Source organism: Rhincodon typus, chromosome 9 (assembly GCF_021869965.1).
Source record: "Rhincodon typus isolate 14 chromosome 9, sRhiTyp1.1, whole genome shotgun sequence".
Classification (NCBI taxonomy): Eukaryota; Metazoa; Chordata; class Chondrichthyes; order Orectolobiformes; family Rhincodontidae; genus Rhincodon; species Rhincodon typus.
In genome coordinates this window covers 31,193,688-31,217,626 of record NC_063340.1, presented here as the reverse complement: position 1 = coordinate 31,217,626, position 23,939 = coordinate 31,193,688, and the positions used below count along the sequence as shown (strand labels likewise).

At 42.5% G+C, this 23,939-nt stretch overlaps 1 protein-coding gene across 1 annotated transcript in view; it reads left to right on the top strand.

The window, feature by feature from the left end:
- Positions 1 to 23,664, top strand: part of LOC109912827 (ezrin-like) — a 126,982-nt gene extending 103,318 nt beyond the window's left edge. Inside the window, exon 5 of the mRNA XM_048600971.1 lies at positions 23,386 to 23,664. Within this exon, the coding sequence (XP_048456928.1) occupies positions 23,386 to 23,664 (279 nt within the window). The remainder of the gene's footprint in view (positions 1 to 23,385) is intronic.
- The last annotated feature ends 275 nt before the right edge of the window (positions 23,665 to 23,939 follow it).

The window sequence follows — 23,939 nt, the reverse complement described above, 5'->3', positions numbered from 1 at the left end:
AGGTCATTTATAAAAATGACAAACAGCAGTGGCCCCAAAACAGATCCTTGAGGTACACCACTAGTAACTGAACTCCAGGATGAACATTTCCCATCAACCACCACCCTCTGTCTTCTTACAGCTAGCCAATTTCTGATCCAAACCGCTAAATCACCCTCAATCCCATACCTCCGTATTTTCTGCAATAGCCTACCATGGGGAACCTTATCAAACGCTTTACTGAAATCCATATACACCACATCAACCGATGTACCCTCATCCACTTGTTTGGTCACCTTCTCAAAGAACTCAATAAGGTTTGTGAGGCACGACCTACCCTTCACAAAACCGTGTTGACTATCCCTAATCAAATTATTCCTTTCTAGATGATTATAAATCCTATCTCTTATAATCCTTTCCAACACTTTACCCACAACCGAAGTAAGGCTCACTGGTCTAAATTACCAGGGTTGTCTCTACTCCCCTTGAACCAGGAGACAACATTTGCTAGTCTCCAGTCTTCTGGCCCTATTCCTGAAGACAATGACGACATAAAGATCAAAGCCAAAGGCTCTGCAATCTCCTCTCTAGCTTCCCAGAGAATCCTAGGATAAATCCCATCCAGCCCAGGGGACTTATCTATTTTCACACCTTCCAGAATTGCTAACACCTCCTCCTTATGAACCTCAATCCCGTCTAGTCTAATAGCCTGTATCTCAGTATTCTCCTGGACAACATTGTCTTTTGCGCTTTAGTTTAATTCTTCTAAAGCATAGTTGCTGATTGAGGGCTATAACCATGGAGATCTTACACTGAAGAACACAGTCATTCATCCAATTCTATGCACACTAGCTTGTTGCTAGAATAATCTAACAATAATCATAGCCTGCTACCCCTGTATTATCATAATTCTGCGACAATTGTTTCCTGTGGCGAGTGCTTCATACTCTAACAGAGCTCTGCTACTCTTCATAGATTGCAGTAAAGAAGCTAATTGTTTAGCTTGAGACAGTAAGAACTGCTGATGCTGGAGTCCGAGATCACATTTTGGAGCTGGAGGAGCACAGCAGGCCAGGCAGCATCAAAGGAGCAGGAAAGTTGACGTTTCGGTTCGTTTCAGAATCTTGCTCCTCGATGTGGCCTGGCCTGCTGTGCTCCTCCAGCTCCACGCTGTGTTATCTCTAATTATTTAGCCTGTTGTTTCTGTGCCAGCACTTTGAAAGATCTGTCCACTTAGTCCCACTTCTGCAATATTCTCAACCTTGGTAAATTTTTCTCCCATTGAAGTATTTATCCAGTTCTTGAATCTGCTTCCACTGCTCCTTTCAGTGCATTTTAGATCATAGGTCATTGTTTAAAGAAAGTATCTCATGTCAGAGTCCTCTAAACTGTCACACGGCACTAGGACTTTACTGTCATGCATCATGCATCTTGGGTTAATTGCATTCTTTAATTAAAATGCTTAAAAGGAGTTAAAATTGTGTTAACCACTTTGTTTAAAGATCAAAATACTACTTTTAGAACATAGAACAGTACAGCACAATACAGGCCCTTCGGCCCACGATGTTGTGCCGAACTTTTACCCTAAACCTAAGGTCTATCTAACCTCCACCGCTACCTTATACTATCATCCGTATGCCTATCTAATAGCCGCTTAAATGCCCCTAATGAAGCCGACTCCACTACCCTCTCCGGCAATGCATTCCACGCCCCTACCACTCTCTAGTAAAGAACCTGCCTCTGACGTCTCCCCGATATCTACCTCCTTTCACTTTAAAACTATGTCCCCTCGTAAAAGCTACCTCCACCCTAGGAAAAAGTCTCTGACTGTCTACTCTATCTATACCTCTATCAAGTCACCTCTCATCCTTCGTCGTTCTAAAGAGAAAAGCCCTAGCGCGCTCAACCTTTCCTCGTAAGGCCGTCCCTCCATTCCAGGCAACATCCTGGTAAATCTCCTCTGCACCTTTTTCTAATGCTTCCACATGTTTCCTGTAATGAGGTGACCAGAACTGGACACACTACTCCAGATGTGGCTGAACCAGGCTTTTGTATAGCTGGAGCGTAACTTCACGGTTCTTGAACTTGATCCCTCTATTAATGAAAGCTAACACACCATAAGCCGCCTTAACAACTCTATCCACCTGGGTGGCAACTCTCAGGGAACTGTGAACATGAACCCCGAGATCCCTCTGCTCCTCCACACTGCCAAGAATCTTTCCATTAACCCTGTATTCTGCTTTCAAATTTGTCCTTCCAAAATGAATCACCTCACACTTTTCAGGGTTAAACTCCATCTGCCACTTCTCAGCCCAGCTCTGCATTCTATCAATGTCCCTTTTGTAACCTAGAACAGCCCTCCGCACTGTCCACAATGTGACCCACCTTCGTATCGTCCGCGAACTTGCTAATCCTCCCTTCCACTCCTTCATCCAAATCATTTACAAAAATCACGGAAGAGGACCCAGAACAGATCCTTGTGGTACACCACTCGTGACTGAGCACCATGTTGAATATTTTCCGTCCACTACCACCCTTAGTCTTCTAAGGGTCAGCCAATTCTGAATCCAATTTGCCACATTTTCCCCTATCCCATGCCTCCTTACCTTCTGCATGAGCCTACCATGGGGAACCTTATCAAACGCCTTACTTAAAATCCATGTATACCACATCCACTGCTCCGCCTTCACGTGTTTGGTCACCTCTTCAAAGAATTCACTAAGGTTTGTGAGGCATGATCTATCCCTCACAAATCCATGCTGACTATCACGAATCCAAGTGATCATAAATTCTATCTCTCGGAGCTCTTTCCAATAATTTGCCCACCACTGACGTAAGACTAACTGGCCTGTAATTTCCAGGGTTATCCCTGTTCCCTTTTTTGAACAAGGGAATGACGTTTGCCTCTTTCCAATCTTCCAGCACTATACCTGTGAACAGTGAGGACGAAAAGATCATCGCCAAAGGCCCTGCGATCTTGTCCCTCGCTTCCCATAGAATCCTTGGATAAATCCCATCAGGTCTGGGGGTCTCCTCTTATCTTCAAGTTCCTCAAAGGTCCTAGCACATCTTCTTTACTAACATCAACCTCCTCTAGCCTACCTGCCTGTTTCACAATGCCCTTCTCCACAACTAGGTCCCTCTCAGTTGTGAATACTGAAGAAAAGTATTCATTTAAGGACCTCTCCTATCTCTTTAGGCTGTGTGCACAAATTCCCTTTACAATCCTTGATCGGCCCTACCCTTTCTCTGGTCATTCTCTTGTTCTGCACATACGTGTAAAAAGCCTTGGAGTTTTCCTTGATTCTATCCGCCAAGGTTTTCTCATGCCCCCTTATAGCTCTCCTAAGCCCTTTCTTCAGCTCCTTCCTGGCCAACTTGTATCCCTCTGGAGCCTTTACCGTTCCTCTTTTCCTAAACCTTACATAAGCCTCCTTCCTTCTCTTAACCAGCCGTTTGACCTCTCTCGAGAACCATGGCTCCCTCACTCGACCGCATCATCTTCTCTGCCTGCTCGGGACAAATATATCGAGCACATGCAGTATACATTCCTTAAACAATCTCCACATTTCTGTGGTGCTGTTCCCTGACAGCATCTGTTCCCAGTTTGTTACCCAGTTCTTGCCGAACCGAATTGTAATTACCCTTCCCCCAATTGTAAACTTTACCCTGCCGTATGTACCTGTCCTTATCCAGGATTACCGTGAAAGAAACAGAGTTATGATCGCTACTGCCAAAATGCTCTCCTACCAACAGGTCTGACACTTGGCCCGGTTCGTTGCCAAGCACCAAATCCAAAGTGGCCTCTCCTTGTGTTGGTCTATCTATCTACTGTGTCAGGAATCCTTCCTGAACACACTGGATAAAATCCACTCCATCTAAACTATTACAACTAAAAAGTTTCCAATCAATATTTGGAAAGTTGAAGTCACCCATGACTTACAACCCTGTGACTTCTGCACCTTTCCAGTATCTGCCTCCCAATCCGCTCCTCTACTTCTCTGCAACTATTAGGGGGTCTGTTTTTAAAAAAAAAACCGAACAAAGTGACTGCTCCTTTCTTGTTCCTGACCTCAACCCAAACTGACTCTGTAGACATATCGTTCTCGAACAGCCTGTCAGTAGCTGCCGTTTTGAACTTTTGTACCGTTTCTGTCAGTAGTTTATAATTTAAACCAATATTCTGTTTAAAACTGCCTGATTAAAAATGCAACTTATCTACTGATGATTTGGTACAGCTGTTCAAAATCTCCCCATAAACTTCATCTGCTGTAAGGAGAATAATGCTTAGCTTTAGTCTCTTCAAACTGGTCTTTGTCATCACTAATACTGTTCTAGTAAATCTCCTCTGGCCCCTTTCTCAGGCCTTGACATCATTCCTAAAATGTGCCTAGAATTGAACACAGCAGACCTCGTTGACCTAAAAGATATTTTTAGAAAGGTTTAGCATAACTTTTTTTTTTGTACACACTGCCTGTATAAAGCCAAGATCCTATGTTTTATGCTACCTTCAAATATTTGTGTGCGTATTCCCCCTCCTCCACACAGACTACTGCAACACCCCCTCTTAAAATTGTATTATTACTTGTTACAGAAATGTATCACCTCATGTTTGTTGCATATCATCCACCTTGCTTCCCCATTCCACCCAGTCAATGGTCTTCTGAAGCTGGTTTCTCATGGCACAAAAATATCTTTATAACCCTGAAGGAAGCTAGTTGACCCATTATGCTTTTGCTACTACTTGGATATCTAAGCAAGACGATTCTTTCAACTCTCTTGAATTTCAGCACATGTTCCTGGATGAATTTTTCGTGATCCTGCACCTGCCCAACTCCCATTTAAAATGATTTAAAAGTGAGGGCAACTGATTCTGTATCAGACAGAGCCAGCTTCTGGTTCCAGATCCCAGTTAAGTGTCCATGAAATGAAAACCATTGTGGAATTGGAGAACTGACAAAGTAGAGGATAGTGGTGGGCATTTGCTTTTATTGGGCCAAGAGTGATAAGAAGTCAGTTAGTTAACAAAATTCCTCATTTTCTGTCTGGGTCTTTTGCCAATGATTGATTTTTTTTTTTTGAGTTTTGACTTCCAGTTAATGATGCACATGCCTGAGGGAGTAGTTTTCTCCACATATGGAGCAGCACGGTGGCTCAGTGGTTAGCACTGGTGCCTCTCAGCGCCAGGGACTCTGTTCAATTCCACCCTCGGGCGACTGTCTATGGAGTTTGCACGTTCTCCCTGTGTCTGCGTGGGTTTCCTCCGGGTACTCCGGTTTCCCCCCACAGTCCGAAGATGAGCAGGTAGGTGGATTGGCCATGCTAAATTGCCCTAGTGTTCAGAGATGTGTAGCTAAGGTCGGTTATAAGGGGATGGGTCTGGGTGGGATGCTCCAAGGGTCAGTGTAGACTTGTTGGACCGAAGGGCCTGTTTTCGCACTGTAGGGATTCTATGATATGATGATGATCAAAACCTGAAGATGTCATTATTAGCTCAATAAAGTCATGGAGACATATATGTCATAGTTGGAGGCTGTTTAGCTGATTGGAACCACACCAGCACTCTGTAGAGCAATCTAGTTTGTCTCAACATCTTGCTCTATTTCTGTAGCCCTTACAGACTTATTTTCCTAAAATGTGCATTATTTTAAAATCATTAATCAAAGAATGGCTACAGCACAGAGGGAAGCCATTTGACCTCTAGTCTGTCTGAAAGAAACAATCTATCTGGTGCCATTACTATGCTGCCTTAGAGAATCCGAGGTCTGCAGCATAAGAAAAGGCTCTTCAACTCATCAAGTCTGCGCCAGTGAAAAACAACCACCTATTCTAATCTCATTTTCCAGCACTTGGCCCATAGCCTTGTGCACTTGTGATGCCTAAACATATGTCTAAATACTAAAATATTATGTGGGGTTTTCACCTCTACCACCCTTGCAGGCAGAGAGTTCCAGATTCTCACCACCCTCCTGGGTAAAAAAGTTTTTTCCTCCTATGCCTTCTAAATGTTTTTCCCTTTTACCTTAAACTATGACCCCAGTCATTGATCCGTCCATCAAGGGGATAAGTTTCATCCCATCTACTCTATTTGTGCCCCTCAGATTTATAAATCTCAGTTGTGTTTTCCCCTCAATCTCCTCTGCTCCAGGGAAGACAGCTCTAGTCCATCTGATTAAACTTCATAAGTAAAACTGTCCATCCTAGCCAATATACTTGTAAGTCTCCTGTGCAGCTTGTCCACAGCTATCCCATCCCTCTTATGATATGGATTCCAGAACTGTGCATAATATTCTAGCTGTGGCCTAACCAACTTTTTATACAGTTCTAGCATGATCTCCCTGCTTTTTCCTTTTTTATTATCTAAGGCATAAAGTTTGAGTATCCCATTTGCCTTTTATCCAATTCATCTACTTGTCCTGCAACCTTAACAAACTGCTGGACATGCAAACTAAGGTCCCTCTGATCATTGGTGCTTTCCAGGGTCTGTTAATCATGTATTCCCCCGCCTTGTTTGTCCTGCCCAAGTGCATCCTCTCTCAATTACCTGGATTGCGTTCCATTTGACTTTGATAAAAGGGGGTAAGTTTAAAGGAGATATGAGATATTTGTCTGCAAAAATTATCCTGAGCTTCTAGTTGACTGCCATTTCGACGCAGCACAGTGTTTCCTAGCCAACATCTCTGGCTTAGGTTTGTTAAGTGCTCCAGCAAAGCTCAGCGCAAGCTGAAAGAACAGCACCACATTTTCTACTTAGGAAATCAGCAACCTTTTGGTCTCAATATCAAGTTCTATAACTTAGGGCCTGTGAACTTTCTCCCACATCCTTGTCCCAACCCCCACACACCAGACCCTGTCATCACATGGACCGCTACCACAAACAATGCATTGTCAGCCACTATTGGTCCCCATTAGCAACTAGTCATTATCCCAGGCTGACCTTTTACCCATTCCTTTGTCTGCCCAACTGTGTTTCTCTCTATCTGGGCTCCATCTCCACCCATCATTGAATCTCCGCTCCCCCACCCTGCCTCCCCACACCTCTAGCATATGTGCTAACCTTTTCCTAGCTACAATCAGTCCTGAAGAGGGCTCACTGGACTCAAAATGTTAATTATGCTTTCTCTTCACAGATGCTGCCAGACCTGCTGAGTTTTTCCAGCAGTTTGATTTTGTTTAGTTTATAATCCAAGTAGCATGCATTTGTTTTCAAACCATTCTAGCTACTACTTGTGTAACCTTTTTTTAAGGATGTTGTATTATAGAAACAACAATATCGATCAGAAGAGAGACACATCAAAACCCCACCATTTGTAGTGTGCTATCTTTCCACATTAGTCCCCTCAAAGTCCATTACATCTAACTTCTACCTAGTTAACTTCCATCTGCTGTTGTTTTCACAATCCTGTATATCACATTGAAATCTATAATTATCCCCTCTCCATCTACTGCTTTGTCAACTTTCATACAAATTTAAAACGTTTTGTTTTGTTTATTCATGGTTGTTCTCCACACTGAGTCGAAGTGTCGAAAAGAGGAAAGATTAATGGAACCAGTTATGACCATTGGCAGATGGGACTTCGGTATCCATGCAAATGCAAACAGTTTCCCAATCTGGAGGGGAGAAGAAAAAATTACTGCCACCTTTTGAGTTGCTGTCATTCGTGTCAATTTATTAATCCATGTCATTATTTCTCTTTTCAATTCCTATGTACTTCCTTCTCTTTGGTTCTTACTTGAATACCTTCCAAAAGTACATTTATATGTCAATTACATTACTGTTTGTATTACATTTTAACTCTTACTTCCTTTTGTCATTCCACTTGTTTATTTCATCTCCAACCTTTGAAATTCTCCTTGGGAGCCAAGTCCAGGCCCTCTTTTAATGTTGTTCGAGAAAATAATACAATGGTTCAGTAATTAGCTCTGTTGCCTCACAGCGCCAGGGACCTGGGTTTGGTTCCAGCCCCGGGCAACTATGTCTGCGTGGAGTATGCACATTCTTCCCCTGGTTTCTGTGGGTTTCCTCTGGGTGCTCCAGATCCCTCCCACAGTCCGAGGGGTGTGCAGGTTAGGTGGTTTTGCTGTGCTGACTTGTTCCTTAGAGTCGAGTGAATTGTAGCCTAGGTGGATTAACCATGGTAAATGTGGGGTTACGGGATATAGTAGAGGGCTGCATCTGGATGGAATGATCTTCAGAGAGTTGGTGTGGACTTGATGGGCCAAATGACTCCCTTCCACGCTGTGTAAGGGTTCTAGAGTCATAGAGATATACAACATGGAAACAGACCCTTTGGTCCAACTCGTCCATGTTGACCAGATATCCTAAATAAATCTAGTCCCATTTGCCTGCATTTAGCCTATATCCCTCTTAAACCCTTCCTATTCATATACCCATCTGGATTCCTTTTTTAAATGTTGTAATTGTACCAGTCTTCCCCACTTCCTTTGGCAGCTTGTTCCGTATATGCACCACCCTTTGAAAAAGTTGCCCCTTAGGTCCCTTTTAAATCTTTCTCCTTTTAGCTTAGACCTATGCTGTCTAGCTCTAGACTGCACCACCCCAGGGTAAAGTCCTTGTCTATTTACACTGTCCATGCCCCTCATGATTTTATAAACCTCTGTAAGGTCATCCTGCAGCCTCTGATGCTCCAGGGAAAATAGCCCCAGGCAACATCCTTAAATCTTTTCTGAGCCCTTTTCTAGTTTCCCAACATCCTTCCTTCAGCAGGGAGACAAGAAATGCATGCAGCATTCCAATGGTGGCCTAATCAATGTCCTGTACAGCTGCAACATGACCTCCCACTGCTATACTCAATGCACTGACCAATAAAGATAAGCATACCAAGCACCGCCTTCACTATCCTACCTATCTACAACTCCACTTTTTGAAGGAACTATGAACCTGCATTCCAAGGTCTCTTTGTTCAGCAACACTCCCATTAAGTGTCTATGTCGTGCTCTGATTTGCCTTTCCAAAATGCAGCACCTCATGTTAATCTAAATTAAACTCCCATCTGCCACTCCTCGGCCCCGTTGGCCCATCTGATCAAGATCCTGTTGTGCTTTGAGGTAACCTTCTTTGCTGTCCACTACACCTCCAATTTTGGTGTCATCTGCAAACCTACTAACAATGCCGCTTATATTCACATCCAATACATTTTTTTAAAAAAGAAAAATCGGTATTCCTAACACTGATGTTTCTGGAATACCATACTTCAGCTGTGTGCAGTTTATGGAGAGGGTAAAATCCACAATTATTCTTCATCAAACAGTTAAAAGCAGGGTTGCATTCAGGTTGCCACTGCCATTGGAATTTAATTGATTTTTAATTTTGCAAACATTCTTATTTGTGGCTTCTAAAGAAAAAACAGATAACAAAAGGAGTACGCCATAAAGATGCTCAAGTCTGCTTCATCACTTAAATGTCATGATTGATCTGACTGCAGCCATAACTCCACTTTCTTCCATGTTCACTACAACCCTTTTAATGTATTAAATATCTTGCCCCCTTCGACCCTCTGGAGAAATTTCTCTTCTCCGTCCTACAACAAAGGAAGCAAGTCACAGTGAGTGTAGCTATGTTGAGTGTCAAGAGAGTAAGTTAAGGCTGGATGGTCTTTACTTTAACATTGAGTGTAATGCGTAAGACTGAGTTAATGGTGTGGATTGACACGTGGAAGTATGATACTGTTGCCATCAGAGAAACATGGTTGAGGGAAAGGCTGGACTGGCAACTCAACATTCTGGGGTACAAGATCTTGAGGTGAGTCAGAGGAGAATTTAAAAAGAATGATGAAGCACTATTGGCTGAGGAGTCAATTATTGCAGTGAGAGGAGATGATATCCTGGAAGGGTCCTCAAACTAGGCTTCGTGGGTAGAACTTAGGAATGTTAAGGGGGCAGCTACTTTACTGGGAGCATATTATAGGCCCCCAAAGTATCAGCGGGAAACAGGAGCAAATATGTAGACGGTTCACATAGGTGTCTATGAGTAATAGTCAGGTAGCTATACCAGGGGACTTTAAGTTTTCCCACATTGGGATAGTCAGAGTGTTAGGGATTTAGAGGGATTTCTTAATGTATCCTGGCAGTGTTTTGTATCAAACCAAAGAAGGCCCAACAAGGGACAGTGCAGTGGTGGATCTGGTTCTAGGGAAAGAAGCCGGGCAAATGTTTGATGTGGCAGTGTGGGAAACATTTGGCCAACAGCAACCACAACACTACAGTTCAAATTTTGTCTGAACAAGGAAACAGGCGGTCTGCAAAAGACTGCTTTGGATTGGGGTAAGGCAGATTTCATCAAAATAAAGCAGGATCTGGCCACAGTAGACTGGGAACCGCTCAGAAGAGCAGTGGGTGTTATTCAAAAAGAAGCTGGGAGAGTACAGGTCCAACATGTACCCATTAGGGGAAAGTATAGGAGTAATAGGTCAGAGAACCCTGGATGTCTAGGACAATTCAGGACTGGATAAAAAGTAGGGCATTTAGCAAATCCAAATGGAGAAATTCAGCTGTAGCCCAAGAGGAATACAGGAAGTGCAGGCAGGAACTTAGTGTGATGATACTATGGATTTAAAAGATGTATTGTGACCTTTTTGTTTTGAAGAGAGGTTTTAAGACTGAATGACGAGCTGCCCATTTGGATCCAATAAAGTAATCCATGGTAGGCTGATGGAGAAAGTGAAGTTGCATGGGGTCCAGGGTGTATTATGTAGATGGATAGAGAACTGGCTGGGCAACAGGAGACAGGGTGGTAGTGGAAGGGAGTTTCTCAAAACGGAGAACTGTGACCAGTGGTGTTCCACAGGGATCCGTGTTAGGACCACTGTTGTTTGTGATATACATAAATGATCTGGAGGAAGATGGTCTGATTAGCAAGTTTGCAGGCGACACTAAGATTGGTGGAGTAGCAGATAGTGAAGGGGACTGTCAGAGAATGCAGCAGAATATAGATAGATTGGAGAGTTGGGCGGAGAAATGGCAAATGGAGTTCAATCCAGGCAAATGCGAGATGATGCATTTTGGAAGATCCAATTCAAGAGCGAATTATATGGTAAATGGAAAAGCCCTAGGGAAAATTGATGCACAGAGCGATCTGGGTGTTCAGATCCATTGTACCCTCAAGGTGGCTATGCAGGTGGATAGAGTGGTCAAGAAGGCATACGGCATGTTTTCATTCATCGGACAGGGTATTGAGTACAAGAGTTGTCAGGTCATGTTAAAGTTGTATAGGACTTTGGTTTGACCACATTTGGAATACTGTGTACAGTTCTGGTCGCCACATTACCAAAAGGATGTGGATGCTTTGGAGAGGGTGCAGAGGAGGTTCACCAGGATGTTGCCTGGTATGGAGGGCGCTAGCCATGGAGAGGTTGAGTAGATTAGGATTATTTACATTAGAAAGATGGAGGTTGAGGGGGGACCTGATTGAGGTCTACAAAATCATGAGAGGTACAGACAGGGTGGATAGCAAGAAGCTTTTTCCCCAGAGTGAGGGACTCAATTACTAGGGGTCACGATTTCAAGGTGAGGGGGGAAAAGTTTAAGGGAGATATGCATGGAAAGTTCTTTACGCAGAGGGTGGTGGGTGCCTGGAACGCGTTGCCAGCGGAGGTGGTAGAGGCGGGCACGATAGCGTCATTTAAGATGTATCTAGACAGATACATGAATGGGCAGGGAGCAGAGGGATACAGATCCTTGGAAAATAGGCAACAGGTTTAGCTAGAGGATCTGGATCGGCACAAGCTTGGAGGACCGAAGGGCCTGTTCCTGTGCTGTAATTTTCTTTGTTCTTAAGCATCTTGTGAGGCTTTAAGATTGTTTTTAAAAATTGGAACAATAGAAGCAACCAGAATGGGTAGGTCAGGCACCCCAGAGCAAGGATTTTTAGTTTTAGTTTTTCATTAGCAGTTGTTAGGGTCTTGAAGCTGGGTTTAGAAGCTGCAATACATCCATTTTACTGAGTTTGCCTTTGCCAAGTGCATATGGGATAAGGTCAAAAATCACACAACACCAGGTTATAGTCCAACAGGTTTGTTTGAAAACACAAGCTTTTTGAGCTCTGCTCCTTCCTCAGGTGTAGTGTGGAAGAGGACATATACTTACACAGAATTTATAAGCAGAACGGTAACAACCCCAAAAATGGCTGTTGAATCTTTGATCAGTTAGAAAGGAGACGCAGGTTTCTATTGATTTTTAAAATGCAAATCCCAGAATTTCTTTCAGGTCATTTCTCTGAAATAATTGAAGGTTTTATTAGTGTATACAAGAGGTGACATCTCAGCTCATACAATGCATTTTAGGTGCGAGGCCTTGCATAGATATTATCTGTGTTTTAACCTGGAGTCAGGCTGGTTTTATTTTTTTTGAACAAAACAATGTATCAGCAAATATACAAACATCTTGGATGAAATAATTCACCCCATAGATTTGTGTGTGCACGCACAAGGGAGGGGGGGAGGGAGAGACTGGGTGCGCGAGCATGAGAGGGAGGGGAGGGTCTGCACGAGAGAGAGGAGGGGGTGGGAGTGAGGTGGTGCAAATGAATCACTGAGCAGAGGCTGATAGCCAAGTTCCCTTCCCATGAGGGTGGGTTCATGTCGTGCTACAGGTGACTCCTATATACTCTTGTAAACACAGATAAGTGCATGCGCAGAGATGGAGAGATTGAATGATTTCATTCAAGATGTTTGTGTATTTGCAGATACATTCTATTTTGTTCAAAAAAATAAAACCAGCCTGACTCCAGGTTAAAACACAGATTCTAAAAAAGGCCTCACACCAATGATGCATTGTCTGACTTGAGGGATCATCTGCTGCAGACTGCTAAAAACTTTAATTAACTTGGGACAATGACTTGAAAGAAATTCTGGGATTTGCGTTTTAATCAAAGGAAACCTACAACTCCTTTCTATCTGATTAAAGACTCAACAGCCATTTTTGGGGTTGTTATCTTTCTGCTTATAAATTCTGTGACCTCCTCTTCTACACGACACTTGAGAAAGGAGCAGAGCTTTGAAAGCTAGTGTTTTCAAATAAACCTATTGGACTATAACCTGGTGTTGCAAATTTTGACCTTATTCACCCCAGTCCAACACCAGCACCTCCACATGTTTATCGGAAGTTGCTGTATCAGAACAGTTACTGTTTAGTTACATAATGTACCGGAAAATGTAACAAAATAATAGAGTTAAGTTATTTCAATTTCTTCCTTGTGTTGTATTTTAACTGTAGTTGCATGAATAAAGTGAGTTTTGCTTCAAGACCAGTAGTTTGATTAATCAAATTGCATCTGGAATGCAACGCCTGGCACTTGCCTTTAAAATAAAAAGTTAAAATCATTGAATCCGTACAGTGTGGAAACAGGCCATTCAGCCCAACAAGTCCACACTGCCCCTCCGAAGAACATTCCACCCAGACCCATTCCCCTTTTAACCTGGCATTTCCCATGTCAAATCCACCTAATCTACACATCCCTGGACACTACGGGCAATTTAGCATGGCCAACCCACCTAATCTGCACAACTTTGGACTGTGGGACGAAACCCACGCAGACATGAGGAGAATGTGCAAACTCCCCAGAGACAGTTGCCCAAGGGTGGAGTCGAACCTGGGTCCCTGGTGCTGTGAGGCAGCAGTGCTAACCACTGAGCCATCGTAGATCTAAGCAATCATCCTAAAACATTTTGGAACAGGTTTGGTCTGTAACAGACTGGGGGTTCTTGTCTTGATCAAAATCTCTAATACTAGGTTGGGTTTAGGATTGTTGGACTCAAAGGCAGAGGGTGGTGAGCTTTTGGTGATTTTTTTTTTATTTCAGGTGTTGCATTCAGTTGTGTAAGGATTGTGTAAACAGGGTGTGCCTTGTGTAATCGTTCTTTCAGTAGGAGTTTCCTAGGGGTGAAAGAAGTCACTTCGAGTTTTACAGGAAGTGAGCAAGACAAAGCTTTTGGAATTGGTAAACAAGCAGGAGTTGGGGTTGTCTGCCTCTGTGAGGAAAGGAGAGATATTTCTGGCAATCACGCAGCAATTGCAATTGCCAAGAATGCCATCTGAATCTTTGGAAATGGCTAAAATTCAATTACAAATGAAGCTGTTTGAACATGAAAAAGAAATTTAAACAGTTTAAATTACGAATGAATGCAGAAGCAAAGCAGAAAAAGAATCAGATCCAAATACACCTCTTAAAGCCATAAAGCAATTAGAGCAAAAAGGGATCTTGAAAAAGGATTTGTGAACAGGATTCAGGAAAATCCCAAGATATTTCATGAATACCTTTTAAAGGGAAAAGATTAACCAGGGACCAAGGGGCCAACCTGTGTGTGAAGCTGCAGGATATTCAAATGGTGTTGAACGAAGTCTTCACTCTGGAAAACGAAAGCGCAGGTATTGATTTAAGGAACAGGGACTGTGAGGAACTTGCACAGTTTGACATAGAAAATAGGGAGGTATTGGAGGCTCCGTTGGGTTCATAAACAGACAAATCCCCTGGGCTGGATGAATTGCATTCCAGGCTGCTGTGGGAGGTGAGGCAGGAAATTGCAGGGGCTCTGACACAAATTATTAATTCCTCTCTGGCCATGGGAGAAGTGCCAGAGGACTGGAGGACGGCTAATGTGGTTCCACTTTTTGAGAAGTAGTAGAGATCAACCAGGAGACTACAGACCAGTGAGTCTCTTGTTGGAAGCAGGGAAACTATTAGAAAAAATTCTGAAGGAATGAACTAATATCTACTTGGAAAGGCATAAATTAATTAGGGATAGTCAGCATGGCTTTGTCAGAGGGAAGTCATCCCTAACAAATTTGTTAGAATGTTTAGAATATGTAATTGTGTGTGGATGAGGTAAGTTCAAATGATGTAGGTTATGTGGATTTTAGCAAAGCTTTTGACATGGTCCCATATGGGAGATTGAGAAGGTTAAAGCACATGGAATTGAGGAAACTGGGCCAGATGAATCAGAACCTGTAATAGGCCACAAAAGGTAGTGGTAGAAAGTGACTGGAGGCCAGTGTCCAGTACTGTATCTCAAGAATCAGTACTGGGACCCCTTTGTTTCTATACATATAGATGAAAATGTGGTGGGCGGGGAGAATGTTAAGAAAATTTGCATATGACACCAAGACTGGTAGAGTGGTTAATAGCGAAGAAGATTGTTGTAGGTTACAGAAAGATGTTAGATGGATTGGTCAAATGGACAGACTAGTGACCGGTATTTAACCCTGATAAATACAAGGTGATGTACTTTAACTCATCTTGTTTTAACTCATCTTTCTGTCATCTCGTTTCTTCTTCTAATGAATGGCAGGGCACTGGGTAGCCTAAAGGAACAGAGGTATCTTGGAGTAATTATTCAGAAATCCCTGAAGTTGGCAGAGCACGTGAATAGGATTGTAAAGAAGGCATATGGGGCACTTATTTTTGTCAGCAAAGGGGTAATGTTGGAGTTGTACAGAGCATTGGTCAGACCACAACTGGAATACTGTTTGCCGTTCTGGCCACTTCACTACAAGAAGGATGTGATAGCACTAGAGGGGATACAGGGGAGATTCACCAGGATGGAGAAGTTGAGCTATAAGTGGAGACTAGATAAGCTTTCATTGTTTTCTTTTAGACAGAGAAGTTTGAGGGAGGACTTGATTAAGGTGTACAAGATCGAGAGGTATGAGCAGGATGGATAGAGCAGCTATTTCCTTTTGTTGAGGGGTCAGTCATGAGAGGACGTAGTTTTAGGGCAAGGACTGGGGATTTTTCACTCAACAGATAGTGCATTCCAGATTCGCACCGCTCGGAACGCAGTGGAGGCTGGGTATATATAAATATATATAAATATAAATATATTTTTTAAAAAATGACACACAGACACACACACACACACAAGGATTAAGATATGGGACAACTACAGGAAATTGGGATTCATGCTCCTTTAGTGGTAGTTACGTCGATGCAAACTTGATGGTCCAAAGGGCCTTTTTCGTGCTGTATGAAGGTACAAATCCTAAATGGGAGTCTCCTTATTTTGAAAATCTGTCCCATAATTCTGGGTTTTTTCTTATTCACGTGTTGCTGGTTTCTAACATTTTATCGTCTGGCTGTCCATTTAATCAATGCCATAGTGTGTATGCCTTCACTTTCAACTTGATCTTACCCTTGCTTCCCTCAATTAATTAGTCCCATTAGTCTTTATTTTTCTCCACAGAATATATCGTTGGTATTTATGAAATATTTTTGTATGTCTGCCAATACTACTTTACCAGCTTGCTCTTTAATCTATTTCCCCAATACATTCTCAAACTCACATCAAGGCAACAAAGTTAATGGTACAGTACTAATTTCAGATCCAGATTTGTCACGTAATCTGAATGTGAAATTTTTCATATGATCATGTTTCCATAGGATCCTTTAACGCTTAACTCTTAAGATTTATTCCTGTCTCATTATCAATTATCCAATGTTTTAACATGTTCCTCCTTCGATTCCACAATGAATCGATTGAATAAATTTGTCCTGAGTAATTTGAAATTCCTTTCAAAGGATCATTATTTGCAATATCAACTGCTTTGCCCTCATCAACTGTCTTAATCCTTTTATCAGAGATCAATCTGTCAAACACTGTTTTTGCTCTGGAGTCCATTCCAAATTTGTTAGGCCATACAACGATGGGCTTTAATCTTTGTGTGAGTTTTAACTGCAGATGCATTTCCTTTTTCCTTTTTAGAGTCATAGACGTCTACACAATAGAAAAAGGCCCATCAAGTCTGCACTAGTCAAAAACAATGACCGTATTCTAATCTCATTTGCCAGCACCTCCCCATAGTTTTATATGCCTTGGCATTGCAAGTACACATCTAAATACCTCTTAAATGTTGTGAAGGTTTCTGTGTCTACCACTCTTCATAGGCAATGAGTTCCAGATTCCTGTTACTCTCTGGGTGAAAAACATCTTCCTCACATTCCCCTCTAAACCTGCCGTTTACCATAAATCTATGTCTGCTGGTCGTTGGTCCCTCCATCAAGGGAAAGTTTCTTCCTTTCTCCCCTCTGTCTCCTCTATATCTCAATCATGTATCCCCCTCAATCTCTTCTGCTGCAAAGAAATCATCCAGTCGAAAAGATAGGCAGGTGGGCTGAGGAGGTGGGGTTGCCCTATTAGTGAGAAATGAAATTAAATTAATAGGAAGAAACGAAGTAGGGTCAGATGGTGTAGAATCTGTGTGGGTAGAATTGAGGAACCGCAAAGGTAAAAGCTCCATAGTTGGAGTTGTGTACAGGCCTCCAAACAGTAGTTAGGAGCTGGGGCGCAAGATACACCAGGAGATAGAAAAGGTATGTAAGAAAGGCAACATATCAGTGATCATGGGGGATTTCAATATGCAGGTGGACTGGGAAAATCATGTTGGTAGTAGATTGCAAGAAGAGGAGTTTGTGGATGTCTATGAGATGGCTTTTTGGAGCAGCTCATGATGGAGGCCACAAGGGAACAGGCAATACTGGATTTAGTGTTGTGCAATGAGGCAGACTTGATAAGGGAGCTTAAGGAAAAGGAACCCTTTAGGAGGCAGTGATTGTAAGATGATAGAATTTACTCTGCAATTTGAGAGGGAGAAGATAGAATCAGAGATAACGGTATTACAGCTGAATAAAGGTGACTACAGAGGTATGAGGAAGGAGCTGGGCAGAATTGACTGGAAGAGGAGCCTAGCAGGAAAGATAGATAGTGGAACAGCAATGGCAGGAGTTTCTGGGAGTAATTCAGGAGATGCAGCAAAAATTTTTTCATAGGAAAAAGAAGCATGGTACAGGGGGGATGAGGCAACAATGGCTGACTAAGGAAGTTAGGGATAGCATAAAAGCAAAAAAGAAAGCATATAATGTGGCAAAGGGCAGTGGGAAACCAGAGGACTGGCAAGTTTACAAAGACCAACAGACGGCAACAACAAAAGAAACAAGGAGGGAGAAGATTAAATATAAGGGTAAGCTAGCCAGTAATATAAATGAAGACTGTAAGAGTTTCTTTAGGTATATAAAGGGCAAAAGAAGGCAAAAGTGGATGTTGGACCTCTGGTTAATGGTGGAGAGATAGTAGTGGGGAACAAGGAAATGGTTGAGGAACTGAATAACTGAGGGGCGGCACGGTGGCTCAGTGATTAGCACTGCTGCCTCTCAGCGCCAGGGGGCAAGGTTCACTTCTACCCTCTGTGTGGAGTTTGCACGTTCCCCCTGTGTCTGCATGGGTTTCCTTCGGGCGCTCCAGTTTCTTCCCGCAGTCCAAAGATGTGCGGGCTAGGTGGTTTGGCAATGCTAAATTGCCCATAGTGTTCAGGGATGTGTAGATTAGGTGGGTTATAGGGGGATGGGTCTGGCTGGGATTCTCCAAGGGTCAGTGTGACCTTGTTGGGCCGAAGGGCCTGTTTCCACACTGTAGGGATTCTATGATTCTATGAATTATTTCGCGTCAGTCTTCACAGTGGAAGACACAAGTAATATCTCAAAAATTCAAGAGAGTCGGGGGCAGAGCTAATATGGTGGCCATCCCCAAGGAGAAGGTGCTAGTAAAACTGATTGGCCTGAAGGTGGGTAAATCACCTGGACCAGATGAACTACACCCCAGAGTTCTAAAGAAGATAGCTGAAGAGATAGTGGAAGCGTTAGTGATTCCTGAAAGATCACCACTAGAGTCGGGGAGGGTCCCAGAGGACTGGAAAATCGCTAATGTGACACACCTGTTTAAAAAGGGACTAAGGTGAAAGACAGAAAATTACAGGCCGATTAGCCTAACCTCGGTTGTGGGTAAGATTTTGGAGTCTGTTGTAAAGGATGATATTTCTGAATATTTGGAAGTGTATGGTAAAATAGAGCAAAGTCAGCATGGTTTCATCAAGGGGAGGTCATGCCTGACAAATCTGCTAGAATTCTTTGAGGAAATAATGAGCAGGGGATACCATGAAGAGCCAACGGATATTATCTACCTGAACTTCAAGAAGGCCTTTGACAAGGTTCTGCACAGGAGGCTGCTGAATAAGATAAAGGCCCATGGTGTTAGAAGCAAGGTGCTAGCATGGATAGAAGATTGGCTGTCTGGCAGAAAGCAGAGAGTGGGGATGAAAGGGCCTTTCTCAGGATGGCAGCCGGTGACAAGTGGTGTTCCGCAAGGGTCAGTGTTGGGACTACAACTTTTCACTTTCTGGCTAAGTTTGCAGATGATACAAAGATAGGTGGAGGGACAGGTAGTATTGAGGAGGTGGGGAGGCTGCAGAAGTATTTGGACAGGTTAGGAGAGTGGACAAAGAAGTGACAGATGGTGTACAATGTGGGAAAGTGTGATGTCATGCACTTTGGTAAGAAGAATAAAAGCATGAACTATTTTCTAAATGGGGAGAAAATTCAGTAGTCTGAAGTGCAAAGAAACTTGGGAGTTCTAGTCCAGAAGAGTCTCAAGGTAAACTATAATGTTGAGTCAGTAGTCAAAAAGGCAAATGCAATGTTGGCATTTATTTTGAGAGACTTGAATATAAAAGCAGGGATGTGCTACTGAGACTTTGAGGCTCTGGTCAGGCCACATTTGGAATATTGTGTGCTGTTTTGGGCCCCAAAACTCAGGAAGGATGTACTGGTCCTGGAGCAGGTTCAGAGGGGGTTCACAAGAATGGTCCCAGGAATGAGACGCTTAACATATGAGGAACGTTTGAGGACTCTGGGACTATACTCATTGGACTTTAGAAGGACGTGGGGGGATCAGATTGAAACTTACAGAATACTGAATGGCATGGACAGAGTGGATGTTGGAAAGATGCTTCCATTGATGGGAGAGACTAGGACCCAAGGGCACAGCCTTAGAATAAAGGGAAGACCTTTTAGAACGGAGATAAGGAGAAACTACTTCAGCCAGAGAGTGGTGAATCTATGGAATTCACTGCCACAGAAGGCTGTGGAGGCCAGTTCATTGAGTACATTTAAGACTGAGATAGATAGGTTCTTGATTATCGAGGAGATCAAGCGTTACGGGGAGAAAGCAGGAGAATGGGGTCGAGGAACTTATCAACCATGATTGAATGGCAGAGCAGACTCGATGGGCCAAATGGCCTAATTTCTGCTCCTACGTCTTGCGGTCTTATGGAAATCTACCCCAGTCTATGCAGTCTCTCTTCATAATTAAAACTCCTCAGCCCAGGCAACATCCTAGTAAATCTCCTCGCAATCACATACGTCCTAAAATGTGTATTCCAGAACTGTGTACAATACTGTAGCTGCGGGCTTATACAATTCCAGAATCGTTCTCTGCTTTGGCATATGGGATATGCAGCCGTAATCACTTTTTATCCTCCTGTCCTGATACCTTTTTAAGGCACAAGAGGGCATGCACTACAAGCCTCGCCCTTAACTACTTCCACGTTGTTCTTTTTTCTGTTTTGCTAAAGGTCTTTTTGGTCGCATTCCATTTGTGCCTGATCCTTTTTAAACTGATTTGAAGTTAACTTTTATCCTAGGCTGTCCTTTTCCATAACTGCTCTAAAGTTCATATTGTTCATTCAGAGTTTCCGAACAATGTTCTGATGTCTCATAGCATACCTTCCAGTGACCCCTGATTAGGAGTACAAAAACTGACATACTTGGAACATCGATGACTGTGTTATTTCTTGATTTTTTTCATTTGCTGAAACATATTGCATTTAGCCAACTTCACTTCATTGTCCAGAGCCAGATACAACATTGCTCCATTGTTGGTAGATTGAAATTCAGTAATATGCATATATGAATTAGGAGCAGGAGTAGGTTGTTTAGCTCTTCTCGCCTGCTCTGCCTGTAAGATCATGGCTTATCAGATTGTGGCCTCGAGCCCACGTTCCCACCTATCCCCTATCAACAGATTTCTCTTGTACACTTTACACAATTATTATTTTTTCTTTGCTCGTTTTGCATTGATCCTCTGGGCCAGAAGACCCACCTGTGCTGGAAATGTCTCAATATGTCCGAACAAGTTGTTTCAAAATATTTACACCAACAACTTTATGCATTTTTTATTTTAACCAAATGGATTCTGTCTATGAACTCTTAACTACATCATCTTTCTCCAGTCCAATAATAGTTTTATGAATACTGCTTACTGCCTTTCCTTTGTTTCTTACACCATTTTTGCCAGTCTCATGATGTCTGCTTACTCCCTAATACGTGATGGTCTTAGTAAGTCTAATACTTGATCCTTTCTTCCACCACTGCCACCACACCCATTGCCCTACCCCTGAAAGGTGCACAACACTTGGTGGATGCATTAATGACTGCTTCTCCAACTATTGAACCACCTGTGATTGTTACATAATACTATGCTTTGCTTTGCTCTCTGTCATGTTGATAATGGGCTAATAATCCAATGCTTGTTGGGGATAGATTAATTCTGAGGGTTAGTTTCACTTTGTGTAAATTCCTGACTGGATACCAGATGGCCTTTTATTGTAGTATTGAAAATGTACCTTCTGCAGTCTGTTTGGGACATGCATGGCTCTTTGTAGCTGTAACAGCCTATACGATCCCTCTCTTCTGCCATATGTCTTTCAAAATTAAAAGCTGGTCATCTTCCTGTGTAGAAGACCGCATCTGCCAGACATCTTGTTTTGTTCGGGTGTTCTCATGATTGTCAGCTGTTGAGTTTCTACTTGTGTCCACCTTCAGTAGCTCTTCAATGCTATATATCTTTGATTTTTCTGACAAATCTCTCTGGAATGCTTCCATGTGGGTGGATGTAAGTATTGATTCAATTCTGTTTTCTAGGTCGTCCATCTGAAAAATCACAAGAAGCCTTTCTCTTTGTACCTGCTCTCAAAATGGTCCATGGATTCTAGATTTCTGTTTAGAAGACATGCAATTTCTAGTCGATTTGAATACAGAAACCTTTGGGAATCTTTTAGTGCTTCTCTTGTCAATCCTGACTTGTAGACCTTTGCTCCCAATTGCTAAACAAATCTTTAAAGGCTTGATTTTATGCATCTGACAAACCCAAATCTAGAAGCCAAAGCACTGAATGATGTTTACATATTTTTAGGAGTTCTGCTATATCATAATTTAAGCTAGGGAATTTTGTGAACATTCTGACAACATCTTTGATCTTTCCCTGTACGCTATCGATCTGGAAAAAGCTGATCACTTGCTTTTCTCGTGAATTAAACTTGCCTCTCAATAGGAATTGGTCTGTTTACCAGAAAGCTGTGTTTTCAGGTCACCCTGCCGCAATGACCAAAGATATCAAGCACTGTCTTATGCACTTTAGCACAGTTTAATGGTTGCCTATGTATTATGCCTGTAGATTAACTTGCTGACTGTTCAACTATGATAGAGCTCATTGGCATGATGTTTTCCTGTTACTTCACCACGTCACGTTAGAGCGATTGATTAACTCCTTGGGTTAGTTTACTTGTTTTGCAATGCAGACATTACAGCATACCAACTGAGATTTTTGTGTGCAACTTGGAAGACCTTGCCACTGTGACAAATTGCCAGTGACAATATCATGCATAACGTGGAATCCTTTTTAAAAGTGAACTGTTTTGATGGCAGAATATGCATACAATGTTTCCTTGTGCTGTCATTCACCTGTGGTTGGGGCAGTCTACAGTACACTTGCAACACAATGGTCTGAAGAAGGGTCCTGACGCGAAACATCAGCTTTCCTGTTCCTCTGCTGCCTGGTCTGCTGTGTTCCTCCAGCTCCACACTTTGCTATCAAAAAATGAAGTTAGTTTCTGCATTTAACAAAAAAATTATAACTTTTTCTTTGTTTTACCTAGCATCTATCCTCTGCATCACATTTGTAGTCTCTCCAATATCTTGCCACTCTGGGCAGATTCTCTCAAATTGCTTTAACAAATAACTTCTCAGCTCAGGTTACAACTCGTTAGTCAACTGTCATTTACAATAGTTGGTGGGGACAGCCTATTAACTTGCTGAGTTGCAGTTGAAAAGTGTGGTTGTTTATTTACCTTCACTGAACATCCTTCATAGCGAATTAACTTTCTAATTTGGATATGATAGACAAATTTAAAAACTGTTCCCATTAGCTGCTGGTTCATGGAATGCAGATATGATGTTTTTGACAAGAGCTGCAAATGGAGTGCAAGGAACAATATCCAAAAGTAGGGCATGGTAATAACCTGGAATTTGTTGCACTAATGGGAACTGAGATAACCAAAAATTTCAAAAGGACACTTAATGGGTCCTCTTCAGAAAATAAACATGTAGGACTACTGGTTTAGAAAGGGGGAAATTGCAGCACAGAATGCCGGAATAGACTTGAAGGGCTGTTTGGTTTCCTTCATGCCTGAATTATTCTGTAACTCTTCTATTCTGTCCTTTTACTAGTGGAATGTCACTTTTGGTTTCATTTTGAGAAATAATCAAAGTATGTGTCTTGCTGTTAGGTATCTCACCAAGATCTGAAGAAAGAAAATCCTGCTCAGTTCAAGTTTCGTGCCAAGTTCTTCCCCGAGGATGTGGCTGAGGAACTAATCCAGGAGGTTACTCAGAAGCTTTTCTTCCTTCAGGTGAAGGAAGGCATTCTGTCTGATGAAATGTACTGCCCTCCTGAAACAGCTGTGCTGCTTGCTTCCTATGCAGTCCAGGCAAAGTTTGGAGACTTCAGCATGGAAACTCATAAGACTGGTTACCTTACGTCTGACCGCCTGCTCCCACAGCGGTAGGTAAATGTATAGGATGTTGTGACTTGTGACTTAGACTGGACAAAGCTCCTAATCTGAACTTCTACATAGTTCAGCCTTTAAGAATGCTGTGTTTTAATAATGTTGGAGGCACAGGCCTTGAATTTCCAGCGGGGTTGTAATTTAGGAAGGCAGTCAATGGAATCTATTCAAGGTGATGGCTGCTGCTTGGATGGAGAAGTTGTTGATCTGCCAGAATGAAGTAGAACGTAGAATCCCTACAGTGTGGAAGCAGGCCGTTTGGCCCATCGAGTCCA